The sequence below is a fragment of the Seriola aureovittata genome, chromosome 16 (genome assembly GCF_021018895.1).
Source record: "Seriola aureovittata isolate HTS-2021-v1 ecotype China chromosome 16, ASM2101889v1, whole genome shotgun sequence".
Classification (NCBI taxonomy): Eukaryota; Metazoa; Chordata; class Actinopteri; order Carangiformes; family Carangidae; genus Seriola; species Seriola aureovittata.
The window spans coordinates 15,235,733-15,247,673 of record NC_079379.1 but is presented as its reverse complement, the minus strand read 5'-3'; the positions used below and the strand labels follow the sequence as shown (position 1 = coordinate 15,247,673).

The window sequence follows — 11,941 nt, the reverse complement described above, 5'->3', positions numbered from 1 at the left end:
TTTTTTGCCTTCTGTGATAGTAAATTTAAAATGTTGAGGTCCTGGGAGTTTTTTTTGGACAAAGCAAACAATTGGGTCGATTGTGCAGTATTTTCTGGAATAAACAATTAATTAATTAGTTGATTGTGAAGATAATCAGCAGATTGAGCAATAATGAGAACAGTTGTTGCTGCATTCTAAGATAGAAAAAAAAAACCTTGAGAGTTCGTGTAGTTCTTCATTAAGGGTAAAGTAACTAGTGGTGAAATTACCTGTATTGCTTTACATGCGAGGACAATGTACTGAGGGTCTTTGAGCAGGAGGGGGCACTAAAGTCTTAAGGTGGAAATCCTCCAGTGGCTTAATTGGGTACGGTAACTGGAAATGATCTTTTCTATTTTCGTAATTTGTAACAGATGTCATGTTGACTTGAAATGTAAAAACCTGAATCGTCGCTTTCTTGTTAAAAACTCTTTATGTGAGCGTCGTAATCTCCCAATAAAACCAAGGTATCCTAAAACTAAATCCCCATAATGATCCACCATATCAAGGCAAAAATCTTACACTTGCATGTTAGTTATTCAGACATGAAATTCATCTCCCATTTATGAATTCAGTGGTACAAACCATGACTCCTTCCATTTCATGTTACGAATACTATATCCTCATATAATGCACTTTATTTCCTGTATGCATCTCATCACGGCTGCACCCCCCCATTAGCATCATCATCAACATAAGACGCATAAAGAGCCAGGATGAAATAAATCAGCCATAGGACTTTATTCTCTTCACACAGTGCATTTCCTTAAAACACAATATATAATTTAATATCAATATAAAACTCCATTTGTGTATATAAATTATGCATTCAATACAGCAGCTCTGATATATACTATTAAGCTTTGGTACAGTGGTACATTTATATATGTGAGTGGGTGTATGTTGTGTGTGTACATGCTTGTGTGTGTGTGAACGATGTGCCCTGTGGGCATCATCTGGAAGAAGGCGGGTGTAGGCGAGTATGGAGAGGAGGGGAGTGAAAAAGAAGGTGTTTGTGTTAAGTATGTGTGATGGGTTCACGCAGGAACCAAAGTATCATCACTCCATCCGTCGAGGCATCATCAGTACTGCGCGCTCCAGGCTGGAGCGCTGAGGTTGCTGCAGCTGGGAGGGTGGCAGCTGCTGTGGTGGGAGGGTGAGGGTACCACGCAGCAGTAACCTGCCTCCCCACCTACCCCAGTCACAACTTTACTTTGGGGATAGGACATTGAAACACCTCCCTGCAGAGGAGAGAGAAAAGAGAGAAAGTTGGAGCGAAGAGTTTGCAAGAAGCAAAGTAGAAGTTTCTGGCACAACTTCACCTACTTCTAAGGCTCATGGAGAAAGGAAAAAATCTAAAGAGGTCAAAGCTCCTGCAACACTTGCAGTATACAGAACAACTTTATTGTTAGACCGACACATTTCAGCAACAGTTTGCTACCTGAAGCACTTTGCAAACCGCTAAATGCTTCTTTTGGAGGCTGAGATGTTCGACGCAGAACGAGATCTTTGGGCCTTCTCTTCTTACCTGAACCATGCTACACTGATGAGAGGCCATTGGTGAGTAGGTCCCCAACACAGCCTGCGCCTGGGTGAGGGAAGGCTGCTGCACCCCCACGGTAGGAGCGTAACCTGCTGCAAACACACGTGTATATAAAAGATTATTAACAATTATTACCACTGCAATTTGTTTGACAAAGTGTAAGAAAAAGGCCACAAGACAGCTTCACCTTTTTTAGAATATATTAGGAGTTGTTAAGAACAATGTGAAGCTTACATACAGCCTTAACAAACAGTTCTGAAATAAGAGAGGGCAAATGTTCCAGAAATTGTTTTTTGTTAATACATTAATATAAAAATTCATCCAGTAGACAACGTTTAATGTAAGATGTTAGCAGTGGATTTGGTTGCATAAATATCTTTATTGGCAACATTAAATCATAATAGCAACAAAAAACGTCTCACCTTTTTTAAAGCATTCATGCAGTGCTGTTTATATCATTTGTATCCAGTGTCTGTTTTGAGTAATTGTGTAATTTTAGACATTCATTTTATTTTATTTTGTTAACAGACACTGATGCCTAGAAGGTGTTGACTGGTTGTTTGCACCTGTCTAAACTGCAAATCGCTCATTAAGAACTGAGCAGTCTGTGATGTACTGTAAATTCTGACACATGACAAGTGTTGAGATTGGAGTGTGTGTTTCTTCTTGGTCTTTATCCCTGTGTTGAACAGAAGCAGCAGGAAAAGAGACCGGTTCACTGTGAGACCCTCAGACTACATCTCTGACAGTGTAACGGCCCCCTTCTCTACTGCCACAGCCTGCGCCTTTCAACCATTCACACACACGCGCGCACACACACACGCACATACACATGCACACACACACACACACACACAGATGGGAAGTACCTGTTGGTTGTGCTACTTGGCTGTGGATGTGCTGGCTGGGTGAGACAGGCCTGCATCCATGCTGGGCTGAGGTAGGGTACTGGCCGTAGTAATACATAGGCATCTAAAGGAAAATAATGTTCAAAATATTACTTTTACTCCTACTAGCATTCTGTCTTTAAATTGCAGGATTTCGATGTCAAAATCTATGCACCACTTTTAAAACATCAATAGTTAATGTATCACATCAGTCACAAGCTAATCATTTTATGTTAAGAGTCAGAAAAGAAGTGAAAAATCCTAATTGCGTGTGTGTTTCCCTACCTGAGGTGAGGGCTGGCAGTAGCTTGTGGGGTTGGGAGGGGGAGGAGGAGGGGGAGGAGCTGCATAGATGTAACCCTGACTGGGAGGGCCGAGAGGTGGGGCTTCACCCGCTGACTGACAGTTCACTGTCACATGAGCAAACTGCGAGGAGAGGTCTTCAATCTGTGGGTCGAGGGAAAGGAGGTCAAAACACAGATGACAATCAACACACACACACACACACATACTGTAAACACAGTTTTGGGACACTGCAGAGATACATACTGTCGAGTATGGCTGTGAGGGAGTGACAGGCAACATTTGTGGAGCTGTGTAAGAGACAGACGAGTACTGAACCACCTGCGAGAGACACACATATGGAGACAAAGATAAAGACACAAACAGCGACATGTATGTATGGCACTGTGACCAAATCTCGCATGCCAGACACTTCCTGCTGTGTGTGTGTTTGTGCTACCTGCTGCTGTTGCTGCTGAGAGGGAGAGCCTTGCAGCTGAGTCTGGCTCCTGATTGGCTGCTGACTGTCTGGAGGGTTGTACACCGCAGGGCTTCCATCAGGGTTCAGGAAAGGCTGCCCTGAGAGGCCGAACGGTTGAGTATGATAAATGTGTACGTGTTGTGTACCAAAATCTCACGGGTATACGCGTGTGTGTGTGTGTGTGTGTGTGTGTTATGTACCAGTATGTGGGTTCACTAATATGCTTCCCGGTGGGATCCCGTTCTCCACGATGAAGGTAGAGTTGTGAGCCGGCTCCTCTATGATGGGAGGAGAGGAGGAGTGGGGACAAGTGGATGGCAGTCTGAACAGAGAGATGGAGCCTGAGAAAGAGAGAGAGAGTGAAATGTGAAAGAAGGAGTAGAGATGAGAAAATAAAGAGTAAGAGTAGGGGAGGTAGAGATGACAGAAGGGAGCTTCATTACCATGGCACATAACAAATTCACATTTCAACATCTCAATCTGATAAAAAAAAGATTACACACTCCACCCCTGTCTGTGCTAAAAAAAATACTGTGTAACCCCTCAGTGCAGTCTGAGGGCAACGATGTATTTTTCTTCCCGAATATGCGAAGAAGTCTGGAGGTGTTGTGTGAAAATTTACAGCTATGGTGTGAAGATTCATGGATTGGGTTAAATTTTCACACCAGAACAACTTCCACTGCTTTTTGTTAATTAACGCTACTGAATAAAAACAGATAATTTATAAACAGCGATTTTCCCAAGTGTGGTGTGGTGATGAAGTCTGGGGATAAGTTTGCTGGCATACAGGTGTTGAGGAGTGAAGTGTCTCACCCTCGTTGACTGAATTTACACATTGAAAGTGTGACATAAGAAGTGCGAAAAAGTCACAAAATGTTATTCTGACACAAGGTTTAAAAAGACGCACCTGCACCTCGTGCTTCCCAGCTGTGGTTGGGAGGCTGACGGGGTTTCGGGGCGGGACCTGTCCACTGGTAGGAGGAATCGGAATCAGTGCTGCTCCAAGGTCGGGGGTCGTTGCTATAGCGACAGTCAGTCTCAGTGCTACTCTGCCTGCTGCTGCCTGTCCAACTGGAGCCTGAGCTGTCACGGCTCCCCCTGTGAGACACATGCAGAATTATCCTACAGCCTTATGACTGCACGAGAGCCATGCCATTTATGTGAATGGGCAGCAAAAATGACTTCCACACCTGCTAATGTGCCACACAACATGAAGCGCTGAAGGTTTTATATAAAACATACATTCATGTAATTCATCTATAAAAACGCCCGTCAGTTATTTTCATTCAGAATTGCAGAAAATCTTAAACCCTGACACACACACAAAAATCTAGGTCTCTTTCTGTTTCTGCTGCAGATTGTGAAAAGCTCTGTGCCAGGCAGGCTGACCAGATTAAGATGATAAATGACTGCACATCTGCGCAGAGGTCTACCTGAAGAGCTGCCTTTTCCTCTGGGTCTCAGCATATGGATTGTACTCCTCCACAGCCCTGCACACAGCACACACACACACACACACACACACACACACACACACAGACATATATTAATGTTCTCATCTAAATATAATAGGCTGAAAAGGCACATGGAAAAAATACACTGCAGGCAAGGTTACCTGGTTTCTGCATGGGCGCTCTCCTGGGTGCAGAGAGGCTGTAAAAGAACAGCAGAGAAATTAGTGAGTCTCCTCTCTGTCTCTATGTCATGTCTGCCTGTCTGTCTTCCTCTGTCTCCCCGTCTCACCTCTTGGTTAAAGATTCGTTCTCGTGCTCTTTGGTACTCCTCCTCTCGCTCCTCCATTGACTTGCTTTGCTTCTCCCGTAAGGGGTGGAGTCGGGTCTGTAAGGAGAGAAACAAGAAAAGGTCAAATCGCTGATATCATACGATCAATGTCAATTATAGAGGAAATTCCAGAGAGACAGGCAGCTATAGATATAGGAGGACAGACAAACCTGGTCATCTGAGCTGCTGTCTCTCTTCAAAATAATTTTCCAACAGTGGATTTCTTCTGCCTTGTCCTTGTGCACCTCATCCAAAAAGCGTTGCTCCGGTCTTCGTAGACAAACAGGTAAAAAACGTTGTAAATTCACAGTTAAAGGCGAGGATTTACATACATATACTAACAGACACATTATGCATGCTTACATGCGCGTGCTCTTGGTCCTGTTGATGATGACAGACTTGCCTGTCTGGTCTACATTGTGCTCCATGCCAAAGTAGGCCGCCACCCGATGGACCAGCATACGGTGGTAGGACGACATGTGAGGAAACTTCTTAAAGGGGCTGAGAGAGATAGAAACGGGGGAAAGATGTGCGAAGAGAAGGGTGGGATGAAAAAGGAGACGTGAGTGAAATGGAGGAGAGAGGGAAGGAGGCAGAGAGGAAGACAAAGATAGAACGAGGGAGAGATGAAAGTGGGAGGGAGGAAGGTGAAAGTGAGAAAAGAGACAGAGAGGGAGAGAGAGAGAAGGAGGTAGACTAAGACTGGGTGTATTTTTTGGCTTCAGTCCCGTTTCATCCCCTGTGGTCCAAACACACCCACACTAACATAACTGGCTCAATATATTGATAAGTACACCAAATGAGCTGGATGGACAGAACTTTAATATATGAGCTGAAAACATACCTCAAATTAGCATAAAACTGTGTTCAATCTTTTTTTTTGCCTTTTTTAGGTTTTAGCCTGCATACGCAATTTATTCCAGCAGATTTAAATAGGTAGAAAGGACAATGAGAACCCAAGGTTATGTCCTCTCCTTCACACACTCCTTCACACACACACACATGCACACCTATTGCTGGTGATGAAGTCGATCATGTCCTGCTCCAGTTTGAGCAGCATCATGCGGTCTCTGGGGTTGCTGTTGAGGGTGTCAACGATAAACTGGTGCAGGTCTATGCCGGTGGAGTCGGTGTACTCCACGCTGGACTCTGAGAGCGAGAAAGGCAGGAAGGATGTATTACAAGTCAATAAATATAAAAATACAAAAAACACACTGCAATATTAAACACCCCAGGAGAACTACATCTAAATAGGGGCACAGAATTACATTTTATTGCATTTTATTTGTTTTCTTTTGTCTCTCTTTTTATGAGACATCAATCACACGGATGCACACAAACACACACACCTTTGGAAAGTGAATGTTTCTTTGGATCTGTGCTTCTCTCCTGCTCTTCCTCCTTACAGGAAGTTCTCTCATTATCATTGCAGCTTGATGAGATGTTTGTGTCTGGATATGCCTGAGAGAGAGAGAGAGAGAGAAAGAGAGAGAGAGAGAGGAAAATAAAGAGTAATTTGAGTGTGATGATGATGAGGGAGAGGAGGTGGATGATAATGTGTGTGTGTGTCTGTGTGTGTGTGTGTTACCTGGATTTCTTCAAATGGAGAGGACTCCTCGCAGATAGCCATACTGCGCACTAACTTTCCTTTAGCCTGAAACACACACACAGAAGCAGGCAACATTACAAATTCACAGAATGTAATGCAATCGATATTTCAGTAAGGATGAATAATGAGAGGTAGATTTATTTTAGCTTACCTTAACTTTTTTCTTTGGTTGCACCTGGTTACAGTGTTTCTGCGAGTGAGGACACAATTTGTCATCGAGTGAGCACGTGAGTGGTGGTGGTAGGTGGAGGGTGCATAACTTTCAAGTGGTATACTACTAATGTGGGATTCGGCAGAAGCTATGATAGTGTCAGTTACCTGCTGCTCCAGCTTCTTACTGTCATGGTGACACTCCTCGTCCTCCCTCTGATTGCAGAGGGGCAGACATGGCGGAGGGGAGGGGCAGCTGATGACGTCACATGACGTCACATCGCAGGGCTTTAGGAGGACATCTGCACTTTCTCTAGCAGCTTCAGTCATCCTGCTAAATAACACAAAACATGGATTGTCAGACTGTGTGTTTACCTAAGTAATGTCTGCATTTGTATTTTTACTGCTATTTACGAACATCTTCACCAGCATTTGCATGAGTCTGCGTATGTGTGTATGCTGTTCCTACCTATCTGGAGTTGTTTACTGGAGAGCCTCACAGGTGAATGATGAGGTCATATATCCCATGTTCCCACAGGGCAGCCAGAAACGCAATTATCCTCTCTCCGCCTGTGCTCGCCTTCTCCACTGTTTCTTTCTCTGCCGGCTCTTAACTGGTCAACGGAAAATAGCCTGAAGAGATTGAAAAACACAGAAGAGAAAACGGTGTTAGTGGTCATTGTAGAGCAGAAACACCACTACACTATTCTGCACTCATATCAAACAGTTGCCAGAGCATAAAAGCATAGCTGCTGGAAATGACATCAAGTAGCTATGCTTATGTGTGTGTCTGCGTACGTGTGTGTTAATGTCTGTCTATGCTTCCCAAATGCTCTCCAGGCTTGACAGTTAATTGCTGCTTTAAGTGTATTACAGTAAGTGTGCCTGTGCATCTGTGACGGTAACCTATAGGCCTGTGCTTGGATGTGGTATTTGCTTGTGTATTTACATGTGTGTAGCTCATGTAAACGCATGTCTGGTGTGTGTGTGTGTGTGTGTGCGTGTGTGTGTGTGTGTGTGTGTGTGTGTGTGGGTGTGCGGGTGTGTCGGTTTGAGTGTGTCCTCAAGCTTTTCTTAGAAACAGCAGCTGTGGAGAGTATCATCCGATCCGCCGGCACTGATATTCCCAGAATGCCAAGCTGAGTCTGTGATCCCAGTGGTGAGAATATTGCCGAGACCAAAGAGATAGACACACACACAAGAGGAAGTGACATTCCACCATCTATTCCAAAGGGCCAACCACATTCAGTGGGGACACATTCTGCTGTAACACATAGCTCTAGGGGACACTTATTCCTGTAACACATGGGACAGAATAACGAGCTCAGAGGATGCTGAATCCCATAACATGGTTATTTAACACCTGACTGGAGATAATAGCTGTTTTTTTAAAAAAGGTCCCTGTCAGTCCATGTGCAACAAAAGTGGTGTTTACTTCCTATACTGCCTCAATGAAACACAATACATGACAGCAGCGAGTCCACCCAGAAAAAATATTCTCAGTATGGAAGAGAGGCGTCTCAAATCTTGGCATGTGTTGCTAAATTAACATGATATGTGGTACTTTTCAATTATTATATTCATAAAGGAATTAAATCATACTGTAATTTGGTTGGTTAGCATTAGTGGTTTAGTTGGTAAACCACTAATGAAATTCAGTAGTGATGTGATAACGATAAACATTAGACATATTGATTATTCTTCCACTCATACTGAAAAGACCATTTCACGTGAAGGTTTTCCAAAGAAATTAGTCTTGTGGTTTGACAACTCTTGGTTGAGGGACTATAGTGAGGGACATTTCTCACTGTGTATTGAAAAGATGCGATGGACATAAAATTCATCCGAAATGATTTTGATCGTCAATTTTTTTTTTCAGGCAAAAATTACACAACATTTCCTGGTTCCAGTTTCTCAAATTTGAAAATGTGCTGCTTTTCTTTGTTGTATAAGATAGTGAACATAATGTCTTTGTATTTTTAAGTGTTGCTTGTAAAAAAAATTTTTTTTTAAAATTAACCTAGGGTTCTGGTAAATTGTGATGCATTTTTTCCCTCATCTCTGACATTTTATAGACAAGACAATGAATGGAGAAAATAATCTCTTTAGAGACTACTACTCTTTAGTTGTGGCTCTGCTGTTTATTAGAGCAGGATCCTGCAAATGATCTGTAGCTCTGTCTTAGTGCCGTGGTCCACTGCAGTCTATAGGGAAGAGGAAATGGTCCGGAGACATAAAAACACTCTAAAGGACATAATAACTTGTGAGGCTCCCTATTGTGCTGTTGACAGGTTTTTGCTGAGATGTCCTTTAAGCAAACAGACCAGCTCCACCTGTGCTGCACTGTATCTGACCTCAGACCTCAGACAGAGGGGAGGGGGGAAAATGATACATGTCATTTAATCATTACAATCAAAGAAAATGTGTTTAAAATAAGAGAGAGGCTGCTTGTATTGAACTGCTGGTATCTGTAACTCTACAGCAATCAGAGAAGAATGGGAACACGGCACAAGAAGACAGAGAGGAAAAAGAATGACATGGGGCAGATACACTACAGAGAAAACAAGATGTATGGGAGGCGAAGGAAGCAGGGGATGAAGAGAGATGAGGAAACAGTCTGCAGGGACTTTAAAGGTGAAGAGGGGTGAAGGAAGGCGCTGGAGAAAGAAAAAAGTGAGGAATTAGTGATAGAGAGGCTTGCAGCACAGTCTGTCTCCGGGCTTTTCAGCCGACGGCCGTGAAGAGGGGATTTGAGTGGAGCTACCAGTTTTTGAGCTGAGCGCTGCAGAAGCGGCCGGCCGCCCGGGGAGAAGGTGTGACACGATCATTAGCGCGTGACGGATGGCGGCGGGAGGCAGGGAGCGCCAGTACCCGCTACATCATCATCCATCTGCTGCTCTCCTCGAAGCCTCCAGCCTCGGAGCCACTTACTCACCAGGACACCTTTCTTCTCCAGCCAAAAGCTGCCTGGCTCATCTACACTGACACACAGGCAGGCCAGTGGGAAAACATCCAAAAGCTACTTTAGATGGCCATTGTCAGCTGAAGCCAGTTATATTAAGTCCTTCAGTCCAGTACAATCCAGCTTGTAATTAAGACCACAGAAAAGTCTATCTTTGAATAGCAGGACTATAATTATCAGTGGTAGTTGCATCGTTTAACACTGGGGTCTACCATCTTACACTGTAGCCTATGCTTGTGCTTATTTTCGTGCCCTCTCCCTCTGAGGCATTTATCTGCACATTTAGCCATTTCTTTGGACGTTTTGACCTGCTGTTGTTTTTTTTTTATTTGCATCCTTCCATCTCAAGAAATCCCATAAAAACTAGGGAACTTTATTGCCTGGAAGCTGCTGTTTGTGTTTTGTCTCTAAGGTTGCAGCTGAATTTAAAATGTGATTTTGTTTCTTCTCCCTCAGCTCGGAGCTCATTAGGAAATGATTCAGCGAGAGACTAAAAACCAAGAGAGCAGGTCTCGCTGGTTTAAAATAATAATTGAGAATTTTGAGGCAAACTCGGAGCCCTGAGCGCTTTGTTTATCCATAATGTGCACAGGCTTTGCCCCCAAGCCTCTAATTGGGCTGCTTTTGTTTCCCTCTCACATCATAAAGCGTTTTTTTCTGACCATTTTTTCTTTATATATTGCTGCTTCTTCTGTGCTTGCACCTTTTACATTTACAGCTGAATTATTTCCTCTCTGGGCAGGTTTTATTTTTATCTCCTTGCTGCAGCATGTTTAAGTCAAATAAAACAGGCCATGAATTATTTCACCCTCCACTTTAAGACAAGCAAAGAACAGAAAGTAGGCTACTGGAGAAATTTAGGTTATGTCGTCCTTTGAGTCATCAGCACCTGGGCAGCCACAGCAGTCTTACTGCCAAAGTGACTTGTGGGTGCGACAGCTGTGCTACTCTGCAGCTGAACTCAAACCTGAGATGTGGGGAATACCTGCATATACACAGTGATGGGCTTAAAGGGCTCCTTCACACAAAATTACGCTTCGTAACGCTTTATATCTCACGCTAAAACTGATGACATCTGGCCTTAGCGGCAGCGCTCTCTCATAAAACGGAGGATGTGGTAAGTAGGCTAAAACAAACAGGTGTCATGTTCATGCACAACTTTGTGACATCCTGTTAACCCACATAACGGGACCGAACAATAACAGTGCTCGATCGGGCAAGTGCGATCTACTTTGGGAAAAGGACTTGGATGGGTGAATGCAGAAAGTCAGTGGGAGCCGTGCCTGAGTGTGTGTATGTGTGTGTTTGTGTCGCATTACTGTGACCCGGGCTAAGCTGAAACACCGGGCTATTTTTACACCCGGGCAGGGAGTGGACCTCCTGCTCCGGGACTTCACCGTGCTGTCAGCTGCATGTGGAGAGGCGGCAGCGGACGAAGGATACACAGGAAGAGGACTAATATGGATTCAGTGTTATAGATACTCACAAAAAGGGACCTTTATCTGGAAAAAAACACGTGGGAACTGGCAACTTAAATCGCCTTTAAACTCAAATTTCTACTCTCGAACACACACAACCAACCAGTAATATTAAGAGAGAAGCAGCTGTTCTAAAACCCCTGGTTAAAACCATGGCTGTCCTTTTTCATCCAAGTGACAATAAATATGTTAGGCTAAAAAGTATTTGTTGATACAAGACATTTACCGGCTCGTAAATGAGTTATCATTCATTCAGCGGTGTCGCTAACGTTACAGACTCGGGGGGAAATTGCGACTGATGGCTGCGCTCCGGGGCGCAGTTAGCTAGTTAGATCTCATTTAGCCGTTTTCACAGTGGAGTTTCGGCTAAATTAAACACATTTCATAAGCTATTGTGTTGTTTTAACATCCTACTTCATGATCCCGTGTGTTTAATATAGCAAATATAGTGGCAACGGGGAACGGCATTGACAAAACACAATCAAAAGACAGCAAGAGGCGTCGATGTCAGCCATCTGAGTAACCGTTAATCAAGCTAATCGAGGAGACGTACAACCGTCACCGCGGTGCGAGCGTCCGTTATCTTACCGTGAGCTGATGTCTCCCTCCCTCCGTGGGCTTCTGCCGGTGTAGCCTCCCGATCGGCGGACTGCCGTACACCCAGCGTCTGTTGACTGTGAGGTCCGTTGCTCCTCCTCCGCCTTTTGCCTGTCTGTGTCGGAGCAGGAGGAGCATGGGAGGGGTAG

At 44.0% G+C, this 11,941-nt stretch overlaps 1 protein-coding gene across 4 annotated transcripts; it reads right to left on the bottom strand.

Annotated features, from left to right (window-relative positions):
• Positions 1-738: 738 nt before the first annotated feature.
• Positions 739-11,941, bottom strand: arpp21 (cAMP-regulated phosphoprotein, 21). Of its 4 annotated transcripts, none has more exons than XM_056399030.1 (20): positions 11,784-11,941; positions 7,225-7,388; positions 6,924-7,089; positions 6,757-6,795; positions 6,585-6,650; positions 6,346-6,457; positions 6,007-6,145; positions 5,360-5,497; positions 5,167-5,266; positions 4,958-5,053; positions 4,830-4,867; positions 4,648-4,704; positions 4,122-4,312; positions 3,415-3,555; positions 3,194-3,312; positions 3,001-3,075; positions 2,737-2,898; positions 2,434-2,536; positions 1,550-1,656; positions 739-1,262 (listed from the first exon to the last, which is right to left on the bottom strand). In XM_056399030.1, the coding sequence occupies exons 3-20, from the start codon at positions 7,083-7,085 to the stop codon at positions 1,104-1,106; spliced, it is 2,004 nt and encodes a 667-aa protein (XP_056255005.1). In that variant the 5' UTR covers positions 7,086-7,089; positions 7,225-7,388; positions 11,784-11,941; the 3' UTR covers positions 739-1,103. The 4 variants fall into 4 exon arrangements, with proteins under 4 accessions (XP_056255005.1, XP_056255006.1, XP_056255004.1 ...); XM_056399031.1 differs by having other exon boundaries at positions 1,550-1,653; XM_056399029.1 differs by having other exon boundaries at positions 4,830-5,053.